The sequence below is a fragment of the Falco cherrug genome, chromosome 8 (genome assembly GCF_023634085.1).
Source record: "Falco cherrug isolate bFalChe1 chromosome 8, bFalChe1.pri, whole genome shotgun sequence".
Taxonomy (NCBI): domain Eukaryota; kingdom Metazoa; phylum Chordata; class Aves; order Falconiformes; family Falconidae; genus Falco; species Falco cherrug.
The window spans coordinates 36691673-36718614 of NC_073704.1; the positions used below are offsets into that span (position 1 = coordinate 36691673).

Genomic DNA, 26942 nt, shown 5'->3' on the forward strand with positions numbered 1-26942 from the left:
CTTAACTGGCCACATTCTTTGTTCCCTCTTCAGGGAAGAAAGGGTCAGATGTTCCTCTGGGCTGTGTGTCACCGGGGCAGCCTCAGGTCACTGACGTGCTCCTTAATGATGCCCCCCCCCATGGCTGCCAGGGACCTGCCTCTCCAGAGATGAGCATAGGTCCTGATGCTTTGCATGGACACTGAGGACTTCTCAGAGGTGTGGGGGATATTTATGCTTTTACAGAAGGAGGAGCCACATACTTGTGGCTCAACCACTTTCAAATGAGTCTGTGGTGGGTCCACTGTTGTGGCACTAGTAGAACATGAACAGCCACCTACCCCAGCGGTGCCATCAGGTTACTGTCCTCTAAGTTTTCATGGGCTCTTGTTTTCCTGATTTTTTCCTTTTTAAATTTTTCTTTTTCATTTTTAGAATAATTTTTAAGAAGTCCAAAAGAATAAACATAAGCCACTTCTGTAAAATTGTATTTCAAGTTCCTTTCCAAAGATGACCTTCCCCTGCTATAAGTGCTCCTCACTTTAAGCATGATTTTGTCTGCTCTTCACACACAGAGAAATTTTGTGGGAGAAACTGCTCTGAGCTCCAGAAAAGATGAACAAACTTCAGAGGTCAAAAAAGGGTATATGATGAGAATCAAACTGCTGATTTATTGTAGTCAAGATTTAAAAGGTTTGTACTGGGAAGACTGTAATACAAGAAAATGTAGCCTAGTGTCCCAGCCAGCTCTACCCTGGGGCTAGCTAGAATTAAGCATATGAAGAATAGCTAAAAATACTAATAATCTTCCAGCAAGGTGAAAAGTATTTCTAGGTCTGATACAGTTTGCTTTCTGTTACATTAATTTGATTGGTGGGTTTTTTTGGTTAAACAAACCATAAATTATACAATCTGAACCAATCGTAAAGAAATCACAATAAGAGAACATTTTTTGTCCAAATAATTGTATCAGTTATACATTAACAATCCTATAGTAATCAGTCAGTGTTTGGATTGTGTAGTTATTTTGGAAACAAACGCTGGCGAACAAATGCTTCATTTACAGATGTTAAAAAGAAAGTGTAATAGGAACAGTTCTTTTCCTATTGAAACAAATGTGAGTTTTCCCATTGTTTCAGAAGGAATACAATCTGCTCTATAATCCCCGCTCAATTATAAAAATTCAGTGCAAATTTAAGAAGAGTAGCAGCAGCTGAATAAGAAATGTTTCTTTTCTTTGGTTTCGGCCTGTAAGAAAGGAAGAGAGGATCATCATAAGACAAACATAACGTACTGTAAGATACCTCCCTTTGCATCTTCTCTGATCTTCTACCTTGTATTTAAGGGACTAGAAGAGGAAAGGAAATAGTCCTTTTAGATCTGTTAGCTTCAAGCAAAGGGTAAAAAGCAGTGAGAATGGTCTGTCTGAACAACAAACATCAGGAAAGATGAGTGTAATTATTTTTATTATTCTTAAGAGGCAAACCTATTGGAACTCCTTTGCTCACATAAAAAAGTTCATTTAACATGACCTAGGGGAAATACCAATTCTTGTACTTACGGGAATCAGGGTATTTTATATGAACTATATAGAAGTATACTCTTTAGTATCTCAGACTGTGTTAGTCTCTTCTGGGGAATTTGTGGTTTGGTTTGGGTTTTTTGTTGGTTTTGTTTTGTTTGGGGTTTTTTTTGTGGTTTTTTTTTTCCTGCTACAGAAAGGATGCCCTGAGGTAGGGTTTCTGTAAAACACTTTTCCCCCACACGCTAGAAACGTTTAGTAAGAAGTATAAAAAGCCTTTCTGTGTGTGTAATTTATACATTATGTATACACGTATGGAACTCCCACACATCAGAGTATGACTTTGCTCTTACTGGGATTCAAATCTGCATACTTAGGTTTTCCACTGGGCAAATCTCTTGGAAGGCCCCAAGCATTTCATTTCTCATGGTTGTGGGTGGGAAATTTTTCACAAGCTCTTTCTGCTTCTCTCACCTTTAATGTAACTGCAGTGTCTTTACTGTACTTCGACTATGCTGACCCTTCAGTCTCAAGTACAGTATCTTTATTTTGGATCATGAGGTAGACAATATTGTATGATGGCTGAAAGATACTTAATTTAGATAACATGAATTATTTTAGTATGCATTTTTGTTAACTTCAGTCAAAGTAGATTTAGTTGTTTTATCAGTTTTAGGCTGGAGATGAGTAGCCAGACTTTCAACCTCAAAGCATTTAGTATCTTTATCTGTTCTTTACTGTAGAAAAGTGATAGCTGAAGTGGAAAGTTTTATGCAGGACTGTATCTACACATTCTGTTGGTACTTTAGAAAAATTTAACAGTGGTTTCTATGAGTGAAATGTAGAAAGTGATGAGGTTCCCAAATTTCCATGTTCCTGCTTTTTGAATTGCAGTTTTTTACTTTGATAAAGGTGACTAGTCCAAATGCCATGGTGGTCTGAATTCTGGAAAAGCATGGTTAATTAGAAATAAAAGTAAATAGAGGAGACCACATTCTGGTCTTATTTTCCATCAGTCTGAATCTGCATATCTTTACTGAGGTGCAGTGGTATAAACAGCGTTGTGTGGGTAGTACTCTCAGGGAGGAGTTGATAATTTCAGACAAACTTGTTTATATGTGGCCAAGCAGTGAGCATATACAAATTTTGGAGAAAATGCGATGAATCCACCCCAATGGACAACAGGCTGCCACACAACCCCTTTTTGTAGTGAGGAGACCTATGCAAGGGCTGATTAATTTGTGCTCTTACCTGAGCCTTTGGAGCATGCCTGGCAGGACGGTTTGGGCATTAATGGCAGAATTAACTCAGGCAGCAGAAGAATGGACGGGTGAGAGCAGGAGACATCAAGATGAGTTGAAAAGCAGTTGAAGGGCCCATATATGTCCACATTGGCTTAACTGCTGTTCCCTGAGCAGCCAAGAGCAGTGAGGAGTTTTGAATGCCAAAATGAGAAGAGCCAGAGCTGGGGAGTGGGGAGGTGAGGAGGAAGGGTCAATTAAAATCTTTAGGTGTTACCTTGGATCATAGTGTTTTAAATATAAAGTTGGGGAGCTGTAAATATGTCGGTGTGGTAGTGCGAGTTCTGGATTCAGCATCGGCGCTTCACTGTTAAGGGATAGATAGAGAGAAATGGCAGAGTGCCTGCCTTCCAGAGCAAGATTTTCAAATGTATTTTCCTAAACCAACATGATGCAATATTTTCAAATCCCCAGTTGTCTGAAAGATGATGCAAGTGGATAATTTTATCAAATCCAATACCAAAAAAATGCAGACTGAAATGGACATTTGGCTGGACAAATTTAGAGGACTGTCTTCTGAGACCTTCCTAAGGTTGGCTTCCCTGTGTGTGTTGGTCGTAGTGTTGAGCTCTCCACTGCTGTTGTGGAAGATTACCATGGGGTGCTAGCAAAAAAATGGACCTGGCTGGAATAAAACAGGCTGCAGGAGTTTCGAAGTTCATCCAGCTATCACTAAAAACACTGGCAGGTGAATGTATAACTGAGGCAGAGCTTTCAGAAGAAAGTCAGTGCTTTCTTAATCAGCTAAGTGATCTTCCAACTTGAGGTACTATAAATACTGTAAATGTGTTTGTTTTCCATTTTCTCTCTCGTGTTATTTGGCATGTTTGATTCTCTTTATTTACTGTGGTCTCAATGTGTGTATATATAACAGGATGTCTTAGTTTTATTTTCAAGTTGAGCAATAAATAATTAATCTTAAATATAACTTTATGAGAGGTACTACAAAGAAATTGAACTCGAGTAATTTTAGTAATTGTGGAGCAGAGAAAGATGAAGAAAAGGAGGCATATTTTTGTATTTTGTTATGTTCTCTGAAAGGAGCAGAAGCATAATTTCTATCATTAATCATCTAATGTACTTCCATTGATTTTCTTTTTAATAGAAAATGAAATTAAAAGCAATTCAAAACCTATAATAATGTTAGAAAAAAAGGGGAAAATTGTGAAAGATTCCTTAGACTGATTGCATAATGTAGGAGCATTCAGGTTGCAGTTATTCTTTGGCCAAAGTAAATTTGAAACATTAAAAAATCATATTATTTTGTCTTTCTAGCCAGGCAGAGTGTGAACCACTTGCAATAAGAAAATACTTGTATTAAAATTAAAATAGTGCTAGACATTAATGTGTCAATCCTGTTTTCTGCATTCAGTGTGTGGGTGGGAGGAGTGGGCTTCATAGCAATGAATTTCTCTGCTACTTCTCCCTGAACAGCGGGCAGTCTTGATTCACAGATGAGGAAGGATTAAAACATCAAGTCACATAGCTTGGAAAAATTGACATGTACAGCTCAATTCCTACAGTGTTTCTAATCACATATTCCAAACCAAATAACTGATAACCTCATCTATAAATATCAGGATAATTGTACTCTGAGCTATTTTAAAATGGAACGGCGGTGAGGCCAGTTTAAGGCATTAAGTGACAGAGGTCAGTCTGCACTGATTTTACGGGTTTTAATATGCAGCCCTGGACATACGTAATCCCTTTCAGACAACCTGCTCTCATCTGGTGCTCGCTCGGTGGTGCTGGCTGAGAGGCTGTGAGCCGTGAAGAGCGAGCAGTGTGGGAGGGACATGTGCTTCTGGCGTGCAGACCTGTGCGCAGACCTTGTTACCCCTTCTGCCTGGTGAATGCCCAGGACGTGTAGCCACAGGGGAGCTCTGCAGCACATGGGGACGGCTGACTGCACTGGAGGTGGCCTCACACCATGCTGGCCCCCAGAAAGCTGCAGCTGGGACTTCGTTTCTTCTGAGGCTCCTGTGCCTAGATTAACCTGTCTTTTTTCCCCACGTGCATGCCTTATTGTGGGAAGGCTGCAGAAAGAAACCAACCCAAAGAGCAGCTAAAACATGGACCTTTAACTTGAGACGGGTCTTTACAGTTTTGCTTGCTTTTCTTTCTTCTCTTCTAATTCTATCCCAAACTTCTCCACTTTCCCTTGTTCGTCACTTCTCCATGCTAATGCTCTGTATCCAACTTTTTCTTCCCTGAACCCTTTTCGTGCAAATCATTTCAGTTGCTTTCCTTTATCTTTTCAGTTGATATTTACCATCTTTATTGCTTCCCAACCTCATCTCAGGCTCCTTTTGTTTGTTCGTAGGGCACTGTTGGTTGGGGTCTGTGTTTATTCAGTGCTCTGTTTGCTCAGTGGCATTTGTTAGCCCTTTAGCACTACTGTCAATATCATTAATAATTACAAAATGTGAATCTGGTGATCTCAGAGCTGGTTTCTTTGCTGCATAACTAGTTGTTCCAGCTCTTCCTCAGTTATTTTTACAAGATTTGTGTCTGCGATGTCCTTCCTGGCATCATTTATCCTTTTCATCAGACTTATTTTTAATGGTTATCTTCATGTTTGGTTCTGTAAGTTCAGACTTCAGACACACTTCATTGCAGGGAGAGCTGCTGCATCCAAGGGGGCTGTAACAGTGATGAAGTGTATGTTTATGTTCTTACAGAATCTGGACCTTAGACTTAAATATGAGTGTCAGGAGAGCCTTATGTCATGTCTTCTGTTATAGAATCATAGAATCATGGAATGGTTTGGGTCAGAAGGGACCTTAAAGATCATCTAGTTCCAGCCCTCTGTCCCGGGCAGGGACACCCCCCCACCCGCTCAGCCCAGGCTGCTCCCAGCCCCATCCAGCCTGGCCTGGAGCACTGCCAGGGATGGGGCACCCACAGCTGCTCTGGGCAGCCTGGCCCACCGCCTCGCCGCCCTCACAGTAAAGAATTTCTTGCTGATATCTAATCTGAATCTACCCTCTTCCAGCTTAAAGCCATTCCCCCTCGTCCCATCACTACACGCCCTTGTAAGAAGCCCCTCTCCAGCTTTCTCGGCGGCCCCTGTAGGCACTGGAAGCCGCTGTAAGGTCTCCCCGGAGCCTGCTCTTCTCCAGGCTGAACAGCCCCAACTCTCTCAGCCTGTCTTCCCAGGAGAGCTGCTCCAGCCCCCTGATCATCTTCGTGGCCTCCTCTGGACTCACTTATGTTCTTATGTCTGCTTCTGGCCTTCTATAATTAGGGGTTGTGTTAGGATACCAAGCACAACTTAAATGTTCCACCTGGGATTTGGGAGAAACTTTTAAGTGTAAAGGAGCATAAATATAGAAAATAAATGAAGTCATCCTGACTTATGAGACTGTACTTATAGTCAGCATGCCTGGATCCTTAAAGTTATTTTTTTCTTTTTTCTCTAATGTATTAGCCCTGAACTTCTTTTTCACTTATTGTTAGTGATATGTCTGAGAAATAATAGGTTGTCTTGTTACATTGAGGGGTAAGGAGAGTAATTATGCAACACAAAATGAGAATTCTTCTGAACAATAAGAAGGTAAACAGGTACATTAAAATAATTCCTTTGACTTTACATGCTGGCTTTGGTGTTTCATACATGCTTAGAATTTGAAGCCAGAGATCATTACATCATTGTGTATACGTCTCTTGGGCATGAGACCTCTTGTCTAGCCTTATAGGTCACACTGTTGTTCCTGCACTAAGTCCAGCCATTTGATTTACACTACTGCATAGCTTCAGTTTCAGTGTTTGGCCTGAGTGTACCTTCCTGGAATTATCAGTCATTGTTTTCATATGTTCTAATGACATTTAATTCCAGAGTTTTGAAACCACTAATTTAGGTTTCCCAAATTGAAGTGCCATGGTACAATATAATTTTACTGGTTTGTAGTTGATATTCTCACTCTTCAGCTTTTTACCCTTTGGAAACTGTTGAAATGCATTTTTCAAGGAGAATTGATTATAACTTTGGCAAATGAATATGATTACCAAGACTGTCTGTAATTGGATTTTTACTTAAGAGGAACTATATTTATGTTATCTTTCCTTATTGGATGCAATGCTATGCCTATAATATTTCTTTCTCAAAACACTCCTTTTGTTAGGACCATCTGTGTTGCTCTTACGTCAGGCGTGTGCCTACTGAGAGCACTTGAGTTACTCCAGTTTGATGCTGACATGCTGCTTTGGTGATGGTGTAACATCATCGAAGGATGCGTTCAGCACTTCTGCGATTTGACAGCATACAAACATTTGATTTCGCCATGTAAAAGTTTATAGAATAAGTGTCTGCTATTTTAATTTAAGACAAATGTAGTTAAAGAATATAGCTTCCATATGCTTCTGCATGCCATATGCTAAGCTGATGGCATACAAACATACACTTGTGAGTGTAAATATATAGAGCCAGAAGACAGAGACTGTTGTACTGAATATCCTGTTAGAAGTCCTTGTTCAGTATCCTGACAGGACCCTGTGCCAGCAGAAGGGAGAATTTCCTCCCCAAGCTGTACATTTAACACTTGACTTATGCCTCGAAGCAAAGCAGTTACATCTGGAGCTATTTTCATTGCTCATATTAATTGCTAACTTTTGTTGGCACTTTAACAGGTGTATCCACACTGTTAAGCAATTCCAGCCCTTCCCTGAAAAAAAAAGGTATTTTCTTTTAGCATTTTAAACCCGGTTAGATTTCAGTTTAGTTCGTGATCTTGTTTTTATTGTTACAAGATTATTTTTTTTTTTGTGCCAGCCGTTGTTTTATATCAACAGAGCTGCATTAAATTGCCATCCCGCAGCTTGGCCCCAAGTGTTTAATTCCAGTTTGGTGGCATTGACTGGTGGTAATAAGAAAGAATAGTGGGAGTTCAAAAGGAAATCCTGCATTTCCCCTCTTCGTGTGAATCAATATTATAATTTAATCCCTTTATCTGGCAGTGTTCTGTTATTAGCTGTTTGTATTCATATGTTTGTGTCCATTTTAAATGTTGCAGAGACGGTAGAAATCAGAGTTTATGTCTAGGAGGAATTTAGCATTACTGTGTGATTTTTTTTTCTCAGTGCATAGGGTTGCAAATGGACTGCATTTGCCCTCTCGTGGTATCCCACTTCAAAAAAAAAAAAAAGATATTTACATAGCAGAAATGGCTTTGTGGTCTGAGTTTATTTACAACCGTTGTGACAGAACTGAGGATTATGGGGAAATATTTTTTTGTGCAACATAAACCACACAAAAGCCAAACCAGTCAGTAGTTTGAAACCATGGAGGCTAAGTAATTTTACTAACTTCCTGAAGGCCCACTGAAAACAAACTTGTCTTGTTCTGTTTCCAGAAGTGCCTGTATTTAAAAGTATTTTTCTCTTAAAAGTTAAAGCTGACTTAACTGGGAAGTAAGTTTGCAGCAGGCAGAAATGAGGTGACAAGCTCCTGAATGTACCGCTGGAGTGCACCTGCCAGCTCTGCTGCTTCCTGTCTGGCCCTTCCCAATCCATTAAAATGCCCTAATGGGCTTTTGGTTTATTATGTAATTTATTTTAGCAGTTCATGCTGCTCACCTCAAGCATAGTTGTAAGCATGTAGCAGAAATCCTGCCATTTCTTATGACTGGGGTGCTGTAAAGAACAGCCGCATTAAGCTCAGGCTTTTTAAGATAATTCAGTTAAGACTGAAGAAGTCATGCACGGGCATCATCTTTGAAGATGTTTGCAGACTCTTGAATGGAAGTGAATTGCCTCCTAATATGACTGAAATGCAGTGAACTGCTTAGGCCTGTCTGAGGAGGTGTGGGGTTTTGGTGTGTAATGGTGCCAGATGTTCATGGCTGACATTTTATTTTGTGCATGTAAAACAAGAATTGCCTGTTGTCCCAGCAAAGTGATGCAGCTGCCAGTTGGGTCACCAAGGAAGTGTTCACCTGGGCTCACCAGCTTAGTAATAGCATCGCTGGCATTGATAAACACAAAAGTTCAGGAGAATGGGAAGCAAATAGTATGTTTGTTCTTTAGGCAGTATGTTAGGCATCAAAAAAAGCTTTTTGGATTCCTTGCTCTTTGGCTGCTGCCTTGTCTCCTTGCTGACACCGAGGCTTGGTTGCTCTGTCAGGAAGAACAGATTGAGTTAGCAGGATCTGCACTTAAAAGAATTCCTGAAGTAAAGCAGAGAAGCAATTCTGGGTTTTCAGTCACCTGCCTGTCCCTAATCACAGAATCACAGAAGGTGGGGGTTGGCAGGGCCTCTGGAGGTCAGCCAGCCCTTCCCCCGGCCGGAGCAGGTTCCCTGGAGCAGGCTGCACAGGGTCACGTCCAGGCGGGTCTGCAATGTCTCCGGAGAAGGAGACCCCGCAGGCTCCCTGGGCAGCCTGTGCCAGGGCTCCGGCACACTCCAGGTAAGGACGTTTTTCCTCCTGTTCAGGGGGAAGTTGCTGTGTTGCAGTTTGTGCCCGTCGCCCCTTGTCCTGTCGCTGGGCACCCCTGGAAAGAGCCTGGCCCCGTCCCCTGGACGGCCGCCCTTAAGGGGTTTGCAGCCATCGATGAGATCCCCTCTCAGCCTCCTCTGCTCCGGGCCGAAGGACCCAGCTCCCTCAGCCTTTCCCCAGCCGGGGGATGCTCCAGTCCCCTCTTCACCTTCGTAGCCTGCGCTGGCCCCTCTCCAGCAGTTCCCTGTCTCTCTTGGACTGGGGAGCACAGTTCAGTCACCTCACAGGAGAGCCTCCTCCTCCTTTCCTCTGCTTAGGTCTCTTACTAGACTATCCATTATATTTTCTTCTTTTCAATTCCTTCTTGTCCCCTGTTTGTACGTGTATAAACCACTGTATTACTTGTTTTAATTTAACTTTCCTCTACCCATGTTTACTATTTCCACTAATTTCTTTAAGCTCCATGATCTCTGTCAAATATTTGCCCTGACCTCATATGTCCTTACATGTCCATCACTTTTAGGATCTAAATAGGCTCAACGAACTCAGTGAATTATTTGTATGCTTAAAATTAAGGACTTCCGTGCAGAAGTTGGAGCGAGTAGATGATAACTCATTGCAGCATGAGTGTCTGGTTTAACATCGATATTTAGAAGTTCCATCAATTGTGTTGCCATTAGTAAATGTCAGGAATGAATTGTGGTCTTGTGTCAGATCGTAGTAAACATTGCAACGTGATGGTTTATTATGCAATTGCAAATACTGCTTCATGGGGCTGGCGGCATAGGATATTGTTCGCATCCCTGCGGGCGCTAGTGGTTGTAGCGATGCCGAGAAGATGGTTTGCGTACACTTGGCCATACTTCATGTGGACACATTTGTGTTGCCAAATCTTTGGTGTCCTTGCTGAAGGTAACAAGGCTACACAGACCTTGGGCATCAGAGTCTGTTCCTTATTTAACCTTCCTGAAGAGGGCAATTACCCCGCTGTCCTGTACAGAGGGGTGACCTCTGTCCTCATGCTCTCGTAATTGAGAAGGGGAATGTCTCCGAGTTTCTGTCTGCCAGGAAGCGTCATGAGGATTGAAAGTGAAAGGCAACTTTCAGCAATGTAGAGGTAGTTATTAATATGCTGATTTACTGTCACTTGAGTCTAAAGAGACTTTTAACAATTGCTTGCCTTTTGCATGCTCTTCAAAATGCTGATTTTTTTCCTTAGAAATCTAATTACATTTTAATAAGGTATCTTTTTATTTCCAGGTGGTTGCCAACCCATCCCTTGCTCCCATACAGTACTGTAGTTAAAAACCAAGAATCATGTGTATTCATCACAAAGTTACACCCCAGTAAATCCTTTAACTGTAAGAAAACAGAGTTATTTTTCCCTTTTTCTTCATGCACTCCTAGTTACATTAAGCGCTAGCAACAAGGAAAAATGTATGCAGCCTCTGAAACCTGAATTATTTAGGAATTTCCATAAAATAGTATCACAGGTTGTTAGATAAAATCTGCATTAAATAATTTCATTTTCTGTAGCTTTATGATACAATGTGTGGACTTGTCTGAAATCACAGAGCCTGACATGACTAAACTCTTGGTGCCAAATTCAGTTCCTAACTCTGTCTCTGACTTTATTACTTTAATGAAGTCATGACCTATCTTTGGTTTGGTTAACCTACAATATAAGATATAAATAGCCTATAGTCTTGGAGATTTTTTTGAGAAATAATTATTATTAATGAAATGAAAGACTCCATGATGTGCAGGCTATTTTTATTTATTATAATTACTTATTATTAATTCACTGAAACTTTAGCAAGTTTTTTATAGGCCTCCTGTGACTCAGACTTATACATTAATACTTTTGTCCTCCATCATGGCTATACAGTGCCATTATCCACCCTGAAAAATTAACCACTAGTCTCCAAAAAAGGACAGGACTGTTGAAGGAAAAGGGCACTGACCAAAAATAAAACTGAGGGGAAATCAGTGCATCTAAGTCCAGGGCTGTGCTCTTGCAAATGCCATTTGACTCTTGCCTGGCCCCAAAGGCATCTATGTCCAAATTCACAGACCTCAGCACCAGCCCCGTGCCTGCAGTTCTGTATTGCCATGGCCCAGTCCTAGAGACCTGGTAAAGCTCTTGGCCAAGGGACCAGAGAAACGCATTGCATCTGAATATGGGCTGCAGCCTTCATAGTGCTGTGTGTGAAGGCAAAGCTCGGTATGTGCTCAGTGGCTCTGCCTCTGCCCATGTGTGAAGGTGCTTCAGGTTGCAGAGCACTTGTTTTTTTGTTTTTTCTGTTAATGGATCTGTTCACCAGTCCTCTTATAGCAAGCTATCATGCACCGTAAAAGCAGGCTTCTAGTGAAGTGCAGAAACCAAAGAGCAGGAGAGCACAAGGGGTAGCCCAGTATTTAGGGATATGGAGGGGCAGACCTGGTGTTTATACCTTGCTGCAAGAAGCACCTAGCTGTAGCATCTGCTGCTCAGACAGAGCAGAGGTCACCGCTCTGTATGGGAAAGCTGTTCAGATATTTGTTTCCTTCATCTGAAATATGGAAAAGATGGCAGTTTTGGAGAAGGAGGCTGTCGCTTATATTATTTTTTTTCCACTTTGAAACAGTTTCAGTTCCATGGGTAGCATCTGCATTACAGCTTGGGAATCCTGGCCTTGACCAAATACATTTTATGGCATGTAACCACAGTATTGTATCTTTTCTTGTTTGGTTGTACAGTGTATCCTGGGTTAAACTGTTGCCCCAACCCGTAAAATGACTGCCTCTGAGAATATTGAATTTATATCATCATTTAGACAGCACACTGCTCAAATAAGAATGTGTCTTTATTGTTTTGTGAAGCTTCTAGCACATCTTTGAGTGATGCATTAATAATGACCTAAAAATAAATCAGCTTTATCCTGTTAACCCAGGAGAGTGAATCTTGCATAGAACACAAGTACTGACTGCATAGAGTATAATACAATATAATACAATATATATAAGAATATAAAGATTTCTGTAACTTTACTTTCCAGCCGTTACATGCCTGTCAGAGCACGATGACTCTGCTGATGTTGGTGACTGCATGCGGTGGGCAGGAGCTATGCCATCTCTTGTACAGGAGTGTCTCATTCCCTGCAAAGATGACTGCACGTTTACCCACTGGTCTAAATTTACAGCATGCTCGTTTGACTGTGAATCAACTAGAAGTAGGAGACGGTCACTCACAGGTATAATCCTTTATAATATTTGTTTGATGGTGATACTTGTGGCTTGTGGACTGATGTTGGTGTTTTGGGAAAATCCAGACAGAACAGCGATCATCCTTAATTGATTTTTGAGCTGATACTGATCATTGCCTGCTTTATGTACACACATTTTAATACGAGAATAGTGCGGAAAAACTTGGTGACAGAAAGCTGTTTTTAGACATAAACCAAATAGAACAGTGACTATGCATTGTACAAGTTTATCTGACCTGTTAATGTGGGAAGCATGCAGCAAATATGTACACAAGAATAAAAAAGTGTGATTTTTTGTTTAATGCTGTTGAAATCTGGATGAAGTTTGAAATGGGGAATTTTGCGCTCAGCAGCATCCAATAGTTCAACAGGGCAAATTAATACCATGAATAAAGAAAAAACAGTATCATTAAAACACTTTTATTTGATCTTTTGTATATATTCATTGAACACTCTAGTTCAAACTATTTTATGGAGCAGTCTCCCATACTTGCCGTTGTGGTTTGTTATTATGTTATTTGAATGCTGACCAAACCGAAAAGCTTTAAAACTCTGTAATACTAAGAGTATGGAACTGCTTGTTTTGTTAAGAGTTGTTTTCCCCACACCCCCACACCCCCATGCATTGCTAAGTCAAATAAAAATGAATCATACTGTTTTCAGAAGGTTTACAAGAAACTTACTGTTCTTGTTATCCTGAACACTCACATCTTTTAATATTTCTGTGTTGTTTTTGAGAGCTATGGTGTAGCTGGCTTGAGTTGCTCCATTAATAGAGGTGAAGCTTCAAAGACTTCTACTATGGAGTAGAATACTAATGTTGCTGTAGAAATATCTGCTGCGATAATGCCTGGGAACTGAATGGCAGTAAAGTATGGTGGCTACCACTGCTCCTTTCTTCTAGACTCACTGGTACCTGGCTGCATGGCTATCTTGTTATATTCAGTTTGTTACTGCTGGAATGAGCCACGTTTTTAGTAACTAACAATTACAGTATACAGACATAATGGCTTCAAGCTGCTGTTAATCAGTATGACTCATTAAAGAATAAAGATTTCTTTTTTACATGAAAATCATTATTATACAATGCTCTATTGTTTCTGCCAAAAAGTATATGCTAAAATGTTCTCTGTATCAATGCCTGTGTGCTTGTAGTAGTAGAAATCCTCTATCCCTATCAGAATAATAGGTGCCTGATCTTAAAGAAAATATGGAAGAATTAAGTGAATACTTACTTCCAGGTAGTTTTAAACCTCAATTTTCTTTGCAGGTATCTGTGCAAGTTACAAAACAGTATGGTCCTACCTACTATCCTCTTTCTTACTGCATTCTACATCAGACATAGATCCATTCAATTAAGTGGAGCAGAAATGGTTTCTGATGTTCAGGTTTTGATGGCTTATCTCCTCAGCCACACCGCATTTGTGACCAAACACCACCGGTCTCTCCCATATGACCTTGCTGGGTTCCCTTCCTCCTGCCAGGAAGGAGCTTGTGGTCTCAGCTTGCACCCAGCAAAGGTGTCCTGAAAGGCAAGTGGTGAATGTGCAGCCGGTGTCCCAGGCGTGCTTGGGTGGGGACAGCACAACACCACAGAGAGCAGCGAGGAGGGACCAAATCAGACATTTGGCTTTGGTTTGTCCACTTTTCAAAAGGGGAAGTCAGTGAGATTAGTACTGACCTGTATTTGCATAAAACTTCCTGAAAATTGGAGCTAGGCACAAGTGTGGAAGAACTCTCAACCCGCAGGAACTCAGTCCAAAGATTTAAGGAAAGTGCTATTTTGGGAAGTACTTCATGATGTTGAAAGAGTCCTTTATCCATTTGTATTTCACCTTTCTGTAAGCATGCATGAATTAATTGAACCTCCTTGTTTGTCACTGTGTTTGTCTATGCTCAAGTGAATGCTTCAGCTTCATTATAGGAGTTCATTAACAATGTCATTTAGTGGGAATCCGCGAGCTGTTTGCTAAGTATTTGCTTGCTCCCACTCAGTTTTTAATAGTATTATTAGTTTTACTTGGTAAGTAACCATAGACTCTACATATGAAATTGGTCATTACTTAAGAAGCGAAAAGCTTATTACAGAACATATCAAAATTCAAAGTCATTATAATGAAAACACGGTTTTTAGGTAAGTCCAGTTAATTAATGCAGTGAGTTAATTCACTGTGCTATGGATACAATGCATTTTCTGTAGAAAAGTGTATTTTTAATGTTTCATATAATTTGTATGTACAATATGTACTACCTGATAATACTTAATGCATATAATATTTGTTTGTTAGTATAAAATATTGGTTAGAAATATAATTTTAAAAAGAAATTTCTGTTTAATTGAAGGATTTATGTCCTTGAAAATTTTGGAGATGGTGCTTTTAATAGTAATTTTTAAAGCTGTCTCTGAAGATGATAAACATATCACCATCATTAATTCTAAAACTACTTCTTTGTGAAGAGTATGGGATGAATGTCACTTTTGCCCTCAGAGTAGGGCTTACTTAGCAATTTCATTAGAGGGAGGATTCCTGCAAAACAGATGGCAGAACATGTTGGAAATAAGTGTCTTATAAGTGTGAGATTATTAGCATCCTTACCTGTGTTTGATGTGCTTCATGTAATTATGGCAAAACATGGACAAGTCCCAAATTCCCATGCTTACTAATACCATGCAGAACATGCAGCTGTACTTGTGGCTTCTGTCAGCTCGTCAAACATAAAATGCTGGAAATGCCACTAGAGAGCTCCCAATCTATTTAAAGCCTTTTAAAAGACCTTCCTTGAAGTATGTGGAGTTGTACCTCTTATACTTTACCTGAACTTGCTCATAAACACATATATAGAAATGTAAATATATATATACACACACACACACACACAAATACAAAGATGTTGGCACTATTTGATTTCTTTGTGTTTATTATCCCTTTGTGCTGGCAAAATTTCCATTACCCAGAACTCTGAAAATACAATTTTGAAGGAGCTGGGGCTTGAAGGACAGTGATATTAAGGGTCTGCAATCAGTGCCCTTTCCCTGGGAGGTACATGTTTATATGCAGACAGGTATTGATGACAGCCAACTTGTGCTCTTACTGACGTGTGGCGAAATAACTCTTGGTTTCAGAGTAGAAAGAGGGTTGTTAGGTTATATAACTTGTTCTTTGCTTTTAGTATCTTATTTGTGTGCAATACCAAAAAGAAAACATTTCTTTTGGGATCAAAGCTTTTTGCAGAAGTATTTTTAGTGCAGCCAAGATCCCCAAGGAGCATTTTGAGGATGGGATACAGATGCAGTTTGTTAGTGAGGATATGCAGATGTGAAATGCAAAGACATTCCTGAGCTCAGGCAACATATAAAGGTAGTTCCACGTCATGTTGGCTAACCCATGCCAAGAAAAGCATTGATTTTATCTTTAGAGGTTGTATACAGACATTTGTTCCCTTGAGCAGTTGTAGGCGATGCCGGGAGCATGAATTCTCTTCTTTACATTATTTCTTCTTGTACCCGGGACCTTTTCTCGTGTCTGAAGTCCTCCGTACCACAGGTTTGTTTGAATGCTGCTGCTTCACTCGCCTACTGAAAGAGCCTTTTAAAACCTGTTGAAGGAACAGAGCAAACAAAAACATAAAACCAAATATAACCATTGAAATGCCTTCCAGCCCTACTAATTTACTGAGGATTATCTTTTCTGTTTTCTTCAAAGCACGGTTTGTGTGCAGAGTGCATCTTTAACTAATTTGAAAAGTAGCCTCAAAGAAGAAGTTGTGGCTAATGTAGAGTCTTCTGGAAGTTGTCCTGGCAACCATTGATTACGAGCAAATAGAGACAAAACAATCAATTTATGTTCATCAGATAATTAGAGAAATACGATATTATATAAAATTACAAAGCATTTTCTGGGCAGACTGTTCCTAGTGTAAGACTTTGCATTTTGCTCCTTGCTGTACCCATCAAAACAGTATTTCCAAGTTCTCTGGTTGCCCCTGGAGATAAATACGTTGTCCTTGCACACCAAAGCACTGGCAGCAGCTAATAGACGCTTCGGAAATGTTCCTGGATATTAACATTCAGATTGTCTTGGTTCTAATGTGTTGAATTCATGCAAGTATAAATAATATGGCATGTTGTTATCAAAAGTAGCAGATGTTAAGCTAACGAACAGATTTCTGTGGTTGGAACAGGGCGAAGCAGAAAGCGAGACAAATGCCAGAATACAGAAGTTTATCCTCAAGTTGAAACAGAGCAGTGCCCGTGTGAGGTATTTACCTCCCAGCCCCATGGAAATTGGTCCGACTGTATTATTGGAGGAGGTACATCCGCGCCACAATTGGGAACACGATCCCATGGAGACACCAAGGAGTGTGGTGAGGGTGTACGACTGCAAGCTATTGCCTGTTATGATAAGACCGGCAGACTTGTGGAACCATCTCGCTGTAGCAGTTCAGGTAAGGATATTTTAAAAGTGCACAACACGTATCAATTACCCTGATGCTGAGCACAGTTACCCATTCAATGGCCTGTTTGGAGCCTATAACAGGTCTGTACCTGTTTAAATGCTGGAATAGCTTTCACAAGGTTGCTGTGAGTGCTGAACACGGTTCTTCAGATATCTTCTTATTGCTCTTAATACTGAGGTTTTCCTCGGTATAAGGGTCTGCTGGCATTTCTACAATGGAAATGAAGCAGAAGAGGGCTAAAGTTGCCTACACTGTCAAATACCAGAGGTTGGGGTTTTTTTTATTTGTCTGAAAATCCCATAAAAACATAAGCATAGAAGTTATCTTCCAATTGCCATTTTGTTTGATGATATCTCCTACTTCAGCTTTTACTTGTTTTGAGTTTTTTATTCCTTTTCAGTACATTTGGAGGTTCGTACAGTTGTTTTCAATGAAGAGATAAGGAATCTTCTTGAGATAATTGTATTAATTGCAACCCCCCTGTGATGTCACCTGCAGTCACTCAGAACAAGTACACATGACTTAAGCAACCAGTGGCTGCCTCCTTGCCGTTTTGTGCCAGTCTCAAGCTCAAATTGATAAACAGTGTGTATTCCAGTGTCACTGCTTGCTGGGGTTCTGGGCTGTGCTTCTGTCCACTTACATTTCACATATAATCAAGTAGCCTATATCACACAGAAAAAAAAGCAGAATAAGTAGAGCAAGCAGGAAATGTCATTCCATCTGGATATTTTCTCACTGTTTCGTGATTTGTAGTTCATCACAATCATTATGCTAAATCAGTTCACAGAAGTCCTAATCTTAGGGGCAAATCCTATACCTCTATACTGCCTCCGACTTGCACTCAAAAACAGGACAGTGCACAATGTGATGCAGTACGTTGGAAGACTGCTGGTGAGCTATATGATGAGAGAGGGAGAAATGATGTCTCAGGAGGAGATTAAGCAATACAGAGGGAACCATTAATGTTCCTGGGTATATAAGGGAACAGAGAAAGAATTGGGGGTGCTCTGTGGAGGGTCTTCAGGATGAGGATCAGCAGCCTGAGTCGTGTGTAATAAAAGGAAAGAAAACCACTCTAATGAAGTGATTCAGTCGTGGAGTGAATTCCTCTCGCAGCTGTTGATGGCTGTTCCAGCTGGCTGCATGGATTCATAAAGCAGCTTTTCGTGGTTTGTGTTTCAACAATATGCTTTTGTAGCAATTGATTATGCCTCTGTGGCCCATGAAGGAGGAATGCTATACCTTTCTCCCACAACATTACCTTTTCTTCTACAAAAAGGGAGCCATTGGGTTTTGAAAGGTGGGTTTGCCTGTACTGTGACTTTCTCTTTTGAAAAACTCAGTGTTTTTATCACTATTAAAAGAGGAGGCTGTCTATGCGTGGGGCTTTTCTGAATAACCTTGAAGCTTGTCTTCTGTCTGTGATATTTATGTGGCATTTTTAATGGTCCAGCTTATCTTAGGGAGGTGGTAGGGAGTGGTAGCTCAAGGGGGATTATTGTTGGCTTTCTGGTCTTCAGCTTTTTATCTGAGCAGAAATGATTGCAACACAGCGTTGGTACAGGACCCATTGTCAGAGGCCAGAGGGGTGGTCAGTACTGTACAGGAGAGCACTATCATATGCTCTTCCTCCTGCACTGTGTTTACAGAGTCCTCTGAAGACCTTCAGGTTTGGAAGTGGGATATAAAGGAGGGGTAACATGTTTCTACCTTCTGGATGCCCCATAAGAGTTTCCCTAAGGGTGAACTATTAATCTCCAGCCAGACCCCTGTTTAATACCCAGGGTGTATAAGCTCCTAATTACTACCCAGTGTTGAACATCATCTGTTTCCTGTAAGGCAAGTGGGAAAGCAGCATTGCCTTGGTCTCCAGAGGACACGGCTATTTTGGGGACTTCAGCTGTAGAGTGCTCAAAAGTGGGAAGAAAGCTCCGTAGGCTGCACTTCCATCACTTGGGACCTGCCTTCCAACTAGAGCAACCTTTATTTACGGTCTCTAGAGCCGGGAGCTTTCAAAATGCACTTCTGAACACATTATTGAATTAGTGGTAGAAACAAATCATTATCCAATTAATAATTAGCAGAATGTTATTCAACCATAATAGAGAAGAGCAAATTACAGAGGCATGCAGAATTGCTAAGCCCTGAGAAATTATTCATGACAGGTTTTTTTAAGCAGCTCAGTTTGTCTTGTTCACAATTGGTATCAGGCGACCTTTTGACATTTGCTAGCTGACCATATTTATGGCTAATTAAGCCATTGCCTTGTATATTTGCTTGACAGGGTCCCTTGGGAGATAGTTCTGAAGGGCCAAGGGGTCCAGGAAGGCTGGATATTCTTCAGGAAGGAAATCTTGAAGGCATCAGAGCAGGGTGTCCCCATGTGCCAGAAGATGAGCCAGCAGGGAAGAAGACCGGCCTGGCTGAACAGAGCTTTGGCTGGAACTGGGGGCAAAAGGAGAGTTTATGTCCTTTGGAAGAAGGGGCAGGCAACGCTGGAGGGCTATAAGGATACTACAAGGTTATGCAGGGCTAAGATTAGAGAGATGAAAACCCAGCTAGAGCTCAGGCTGGCCACTGCCATAAAAAGTAACAAAAAGTGGTTTTACAAATAAATTAGAAACAAGAAGGACCAAGGATAATCTGCATCCTCTGTTGGAAGTGGTGGGGAATATTGCCACAAAGGATGAGGAAAAGACTGAGGCACTCGGTGTTTTCTTTCCTCAGTCTTTTATAGCGAGACCAGTTACCCTCAGGGCACTCAGCCCCCTGCGCTGGAAGGCAGGGACGGGGAGCAGGATGAAGCCCCCATAACCCCAGGGGAAATGGCCAGCGACCGGCTGCACCCCTCAGACACACACAGGCCTGTGGGGCCGGATGGGACCCACCCGAGGGTGCTGAGGGAGCTGGGTGAGCGCTCACCCCGCCGCTGCCAGCCATTTACCAGCAGCCCTGGCTCACCGGGGGGTCCCGGCAGGCTGGGGGTCAGCCAGGGTGACCCCACCGGCGGGAGGGGGGATCCGGGGAGCTGCAGGCCTGTCAGCCTGACCTCGGTGCCGGGGCAGGTGCCGGGGCAGAGCCCCCCGAGTGCCATCCCGCGGCACGTGCGGGACAGCCGGGGGATCCGGCCCAGCCGGCGCGGGGTTATGGAAGGCAGGTCCTGCCGGGGACCCCGATCTCCTCCTGTGACAGGGAGAGTCCCTCAGCGGGCGCGGGAGGGGCTGGGGGCTGTGCCTGGGCCTTCGTAAAGCCTTTGCCAGGGTCTCCCGCAGCATCTCCCGGAGGAACCGGCTGCCGTGGCTGGGGCGGGTGCATTCTGTGTCGGGTACGAGACCGGCCGGACGGCTGAGCCCAAGGAGCGGCGCCGAGTGCAGCGGAGTATGGCCCCGGCGCTGGGCCCCGGCGCGGCCGCCCCTCGGCCCCTGTGCCAGGTGCGGGCCCCTCAGCGCGGGGGGGACGTGGGGGGCTGGAGCGTGCCCAGAGCCGGGCAGGGGGCTGGGGAAGGGGCTGGGGCACGAGGCTGTGAGGAGCGGCTGGGGGAGCCGGGGGGGTTTGGCCCGGAGAGGGGGAGGCTGAGGGGAGACCTTATCGCCCCCTCGACTGCCCGGCAGGGGCTGTGGGCAGGGGGGGTCGGGCTCTTCTCCCAGGGAACGAGCCACAGGGCAGGGGGGACCGGCCTCGGGTTGCCCCAGGGGAGGTTGAGGTTGGAGACTGGGGAAAGTTTCTTCCCCGAAAGGGTGGTCAAGCCCGGGGACAGGCTGCCCGGGGAGGCGGTGGAATCCCATCCCTGGAGGTGTTCAGAAACCACGTAGATGTGGTGTTCAGGGGCACGGTTTAGTGGTGGCCTTGGCAGTGTTAGGTTAATGGTTGGACTTGAACTGAAAGATCTTTTCCAACCTAAATGATTCATTGGTGATATGATTCTATACTGAATGCCAACCACTGTGATATCTAGGCGTTGCTCTTGCTTTTAGAGGTATGAGGGTAACTGATTTCTTGTTATTTCTTTCAGCTCTTCTGACTTCCCATTGTTTCCTCAACTTTTCTTTTGTAGGACAGTGCTTTCCATGACTGACTTTTGTGATTAGTCTACTGCTTTATTGTAGTGGTGGTATCATTTTCCTTGGATGACCCATTCAATTAGCTCAAGAAATAAGTGACCTGCATTTTCCCAATTGAGCTAATTCCATTTCCCTGGATTTGGTTTACTCTCCTTTTTCTTCCTTTAATTTGGAAATGCATGTATGAAATTATGGATAGATGTAACTAATTACGTTACAAAAATGTAATTGATAGTTTTCCTCAATTTGCCTTCCCATTAGAAGACTGGCTTATATTGCTTTCAGCTCACCGCTCGTCCAGAGGGTCTCCATTCTCTGGCTGGTGTTTGGAACATCCTCTTTGGACATCAAATTGTCCTCTTAATTTCAGTTCATCCACTTCTCAATCTGTCAGCTGAGTTTCTTGTACTAATTTTTAATTTCCACCTCCTTTGTTTTCAATTATTTCATGTAGTTCTTTTGTGCCTCTTTCTTGTGTGGTATGCCAAGAGGTGTTTTTTTTTTAATCTTAGAGGAACATAGGGTGCCTCATCTGTTCCAAATCAAAGGCTGGAGATTTCTTGCACAGAGGTTCTGCTTTTGATTCAATGGGCAATTTATGGAAAGCAGGAGTTTTTGAAGAGAACTTATACTATTCAAATTCTACTGTGCTTACAACAACAGGAACCTGGAAGAAAGACACAACAGACAAATAGATCTTGGCTTTAAATCACAGAGCGGTTAGCTTCGACCTACAGTCACCTTAAAAAGCTTTAATTATCTCTAAATTTATGAAGAGCACAGCAGGGATGCTCATATACATCCTTATTCTCAACAGTGGGCTGTTCTGTTGTATGTGGTTTAGTTGTGGGTGGACAAATCAAAGAAGACTGGGTTTGCTCACAGGGTTCCCTGGCACCTGGTGATGTAAGGGTGTCACTTTGTTCCTCCCTATCAGGCTGACATAACAGTGCTCCTGGGAATGCTGCCGGCAAGGTCACTCCTTGAAAATGTCAGCTTTTATCCTGAACAGGTGGGATTAGCAAACAGATGCACCAGGAGGAGTTAAAAATTTTGGTGATGTGAAAACTCATTGGTTTTGTGGTTGGTGGGGCTATTTTCCCTGCTCCCAGGCACATCAGGGCAGCCTGTGCCAGCAGTGACAGTGCTGCTTCTGTCCTGCTCAGCCCTGTCCCCAGTGTTGAGAAATTTAGGACAGTATGCAAAGGTCATGGATCAGGAATTTCAACTCTTACAGCTGAAAATAAGGTAGTGTCAAGTCCCATGAAGTTTTTCTGAAAGGTCAGCCCAGAGTAGTGCAGTATTTCTTCCGGGCTGTTCCTCTGGGGTTTGTGCTCTCTTCTGCGAAAATCCTGGCCACTAGCTTGATAGGCATTGCATGACCTACCTGTGAGTTAACACCATGACGAGCTGAAACCCTGTGGCATGTGAATCCCTGTACTGCCATTTTAGGAGAAAATGAGCTATTTTCAGGTAGCTTTTAATCACTAGATTTTAATAATTGTTCTGCAAGATGATATTTGTGTAGCTCAAAAAAAATTACAAGGAGAGCTTAGTAGGCTAAAGAAATGTGAGCCAAGTCTATTCTGGATTTATAGCAAACTTACCTTTCCTACAAGGTAACAATTTTGGTTAAAAAGTTCAAAAAGCTACGTTGAATAAATGCCTGTTTACTTTTGAAAGTATTTATATTCTAGCAACTACTTTAGTATACATTTTTCCATATCTGGCAGATTTTATTTGAAGAATAAAATTGTTGCAGAAATCTCTGATTTTGTCTTGAAAAATCTTCAGAAATAGAAACTTTTCTGAACAGAAGCTTCACCTGTGTTTTTGAAAATATTCCCAAGTATTTGATTTCATTCTTAGCCTAAGTGAAATCTTGTGTTGAAATTTCAGTTTTTAGCACAAACCATTAATTCCAGAATCCAACTAGTTTTAGTTTTAAGTGGTTTCTTCCATAAACAGCATCTTACAAACTTCATATGGATGAGGCCACATTTTTGGAGGCCTCATTCTTGATAGGCTCTTTTCTTTTACAAGAAAAATGGGCAACCCTGCCTAGACTGTCCTCTTCCTAGCTCCAGACCCCACACGTGACAGCCTCGGGATGCGTCCTCCTCCCTAAAAGTGTGGGAGTAGTAGGTGGTCTTAGCACCAGCAGTTAATGATAACATGTAGACCCTATGTTCAGATTCTTCCACCCTTCTTTTAGCATTTTGGTTTAATTAAATATTGTGATACTCTTGTTTTTTTCTTTGGTTTCCCCTGCATATCTCTGGTGTATCTGTTGTGGTTTAACTCCAGCCAGCAACTCAGCCCAGGCAGCTGCTTGTTCACTCCCCCTCAGTGGGATGAGGGAGACAATCAGAAGAGTAAAAGTGAAAAAAACTTGTGTGTTGAGATAAAAACAGTTTAATAAGTAAAGCAAAAGCTGCATGTGCAAGCAAAGTAAACCAAGGAATTCATTCACCGCTTCCCAGCCATCCCTGGGAAAGCAGAGCTCCGTTACTGGGGAAGACAAACACCACCACTCTGAACATCCCCCTCCTCCTTCCCCCAGCTGTATATGCTGACCCCGATGCCGTCTGGGATGGGATGTCCCTTGGGTCAGCTGGGGTCAGCTGTCCCGGCTGTGTCCCCTCCCAGCTCCCTGTGCAGCCCCAGCCCCCTCGCTGGTGGGGTGGGTGAGGGGCAGAAAAGCCCTGGGCTCTGGGTGAGCGCTGCTCAGCAGGAACGGAACAGCCCTGGATTACCAGCACTTAACAGCAGAAATCCAAAACAGAGCCCCGTACGAGCTGCTATGAAGAAAATTAACTCTATTCCAGCTAAAACCAGCATAATATCCCTCTGTAGCCTTTTTATTACAGAAAAATTATGTCCTAGAATTACTTACCAGAGCAAAGCTTTTCAAGGAGTGCTTGACGAAAAAAGTTCAACTAAAAATTCACCTTATTTTCTGCCTCTCCCATCCCTTGGCAAGGGAATTAAGGTTGGGTTTGGATTGTGGGTGGCTGGTTGCCAGCTGCAGGCGAGGCTGTCCTACCCTCATGTCCCCCCTTCAGAACTCGTCAAAGCCTCATCGCTGTCACCTTTGACTAGTTTTCTGCTGTCTCAGAGCTAAATAGCTTCTAAATTTAGCCCTGAAATCCTGGCTGGGTTCTCCTCTGGACCTCTCTCCCACTTTTCTATACATCTCCTTGGCTGTGTGGTGATGCTCTTAATTACAGCTGTAGGTGCCAGGGGAGCTGTAAGCCGAGAAACAGAGCCTGTAAATGACCTGCCCTCCATTTCTTGTTTGACTACAGGATTTTTACATATTGGTCTCATAACAATGCTCAAAGAACATTGATTTATTCCCTATCTTGTCCTTTCCTTTTTTTTCCCAAATCTGTTTGCCATAAGACAATTTGGCCACAGTTCCCTTCCTGGATTTTAAAAGTCCTCTCAAATTAAATTGGATCGCAAGACAACCGTTCGGATATTGCTGTTCTCTGTGTTTTCTGGCAACATAATCAAAGGTAAACAGCCATCAAAAAAGTTACTTTTGAATGTCTATAAGTTTGTTTAAAGCAAGGTAAGGCTTCCTTTGAGACATTAGTACGTAGAAATGCACATTCTTCTAGATCTTTATATTCTTACAGAAAGCAAACATGCATCTTATGAGGAAATATTTAGAGGATTAGCTATTTGAGCAGCATGCTCTGTAGGTGATGCATTTAGTCATAGTCTGTTCTTACTCCTTGGCTCTAAATACCGATCTTTTATAGCATGTCTTTTTGCCCAAATTTTTTTTATGTTTTTTGCTGCATTACATAAAATGACCCTTTTGAAGAGGCGGCAGTACCAGACTATGCGAAGGAGTGATTTTTTACTAACCTCAAACAGTTTTTTTTGTGTTTAACGATTACCGTCAGCCTCCACTTGCCGGACCACCTCTCCCCACCCTTGCTCTCATCCATGCCTTTTGTTTCTATTATTAGCCTCAGTCAGTTTTTCTCTGGTTTTGACAGGTTGATTAAAGCTTTTCCATGGGAGCTGGGAATGTTTTTAGTGTAGAAATAGTAACTCGGTGTAGAAGTAGTCTATCAGAGGTTTAGGAGAGCTTTGATAGCAAGTTAATGCACTGGGCCATCTACTGCCCCGATTGCTGCAGTAGGCTACAATGAGAGCATCTCTAAAATGTAGCCCATCTCTTCGGCCTTAATAACACATTTTTCACAGATAAAGCCTGTTACGAAGCAAGGCTCTAATAAAATGTTACCATACAAAGATAGATTTAGAATTAACATTTTTCTCTCCCTATGTCATTCTTTTTAATATGTTATGTTGGAAGTATGAAGAAATACCGTTTTACCCTAAGCCTTTTCATGAATTATGTACTCCAGTGTTAAGACCTCTTTTCCTGCTCATGGAGAACTTCATGATCCCTTTGAGATGTGCAGGTGTACTGGGAAGTGGCACACTAGGTACTGGCAGTAGTTCATAGGATTCCTCTCATGTCTTATGTGGGTTATTTTGCGTTGTTTTTTAACCTGATTGCCTTTTATATGGCTCTGGTTAGCAGGACTTTCAGGCAAATAAATGGATGACAAATAATTTTTAAGTGGAAGGTCATAGTTTCATGTCTTTACCACTGGTGAGGAGCCCTGTGGCAGCTGGACATAGTAGCTGTTTTAGTGGATTTTAGTGAGAGTTGAAGGGTTTCACATCTGACATATTCTGAATATCCAGAAGCAACATCATGTGTTTCTTCTTATATGGAACAAGAGTCCTACAAAAAGAAAAAATCCAGGTTTTGCACATAGGCCAGTGTCTGAATAAAATGAGCTGTACTTGCCTGAGCAGCAGTAGGTTTGCTGGAGCACTGCATACAGTGATAGAGTTAGCGTGACAGGGGGAGATGGGCGTGTAGTGAATATAGTTTACGTGCTTGATGCAGTCTGCTTGATCAAAGAGTTCGGGAGACCAACTCAGAGACATAGCAACAGCAGAATTTAGAAAATTTGAGGAAATGAGTCTGAATTAGGAAACGTGGATAAAATTAAACCAGCTCTGTCTGCTCTGAGGATTATCATAATGGTGAGTAACTGAGAATTCATCTCAGCTTGGTCTGTTCCTGGGTCTGAGATATACTTTGAATTCTCTCTGTCCTCCAAGGTTTCCAAACAAGGATGGTGTAAATTAAATTACTGAGAGCCTGATTTGCAAAACTTCTAATATCCCACAATATAGACAGAGATTCCCTCTGTGAAATCTTGGATCTCATTTGTATTTGATAAGATTGACCATTAAAAATCATGTTATTTAACAAGATTGCATTGATTTTTGCTTCTGTCTGAGTTCATTGGAGTCCTCCAGCAGAGGAGATTGAACTACACAACCAGAGTGCTCAAAGTCACGCTGCCACATTGATACAAACGTCTATCAGGAATTCAGTACATTGGTACACTGTTCTGGGGCCTGCTAACGTCACAAAAATGTCCTATTTCCATCTCAAAGTTTTCTATCATCTAAATGAGTTGTGCTGCTCTCCCTGTGCCTAAGCTGTGGAAAACCAGGACTATTCCCTGCCTTAACATCCTGTTTCCATCAGATGTTTTTTTATAGTGCAGCTTTATTTAAGAAGGTCAGATGCCTTTGCATCCCTGCTTCTGCAGCAAGGTGACCTCTAATAGCAGGAGAGAACTCCTTACCTGAGCAGGCTGGACCTCGTGGCAGCTACCTGCCATTTGGGAAAGTGCTCACAGATCTTCCTAATGCTGATAATGGTTAGTGGCATCTTTGAAACAGCGCCGGTATAATTAAAGCCTGTAGTTAGGCATCTCATTTAGTGTCGATGAGACGAGAAGGAATTGAGGCAGTGTATTGATTTAAGGGTATTGATCTGAGAGGTCACTGTGTCACTCGCTCTCCCGTGATGGTGGGGAGGGAGGCTG

The 26942-nt window shown here is 42.2% G+C and overlaps 1 protein-coding gene across 1 annotated transcript in view; it reads left to right on the forward strand.

Annotated features, from left to right (window-relative positions):
- THSD7B (thrombospondin type 1 domain containing 7B) overlaps nt 1-26942 on the forward strand; it is a 270043-nt gene that overhangs the window by 154220 nt on the left and 88881 nt on the right. The window contains exons 13-14 of the mRNA XM_005433182.4: nt 12275-12469; nt 16664-16927. Of these exons, the coding sequence (XP_005433239.2) occupies nt 12275-12469; nt 16664-16927 (459 nt within the window). The remainder of the gene's footprint in view (nt 1-12274; nt 12470-16663; nt 16928-26942) is intronic.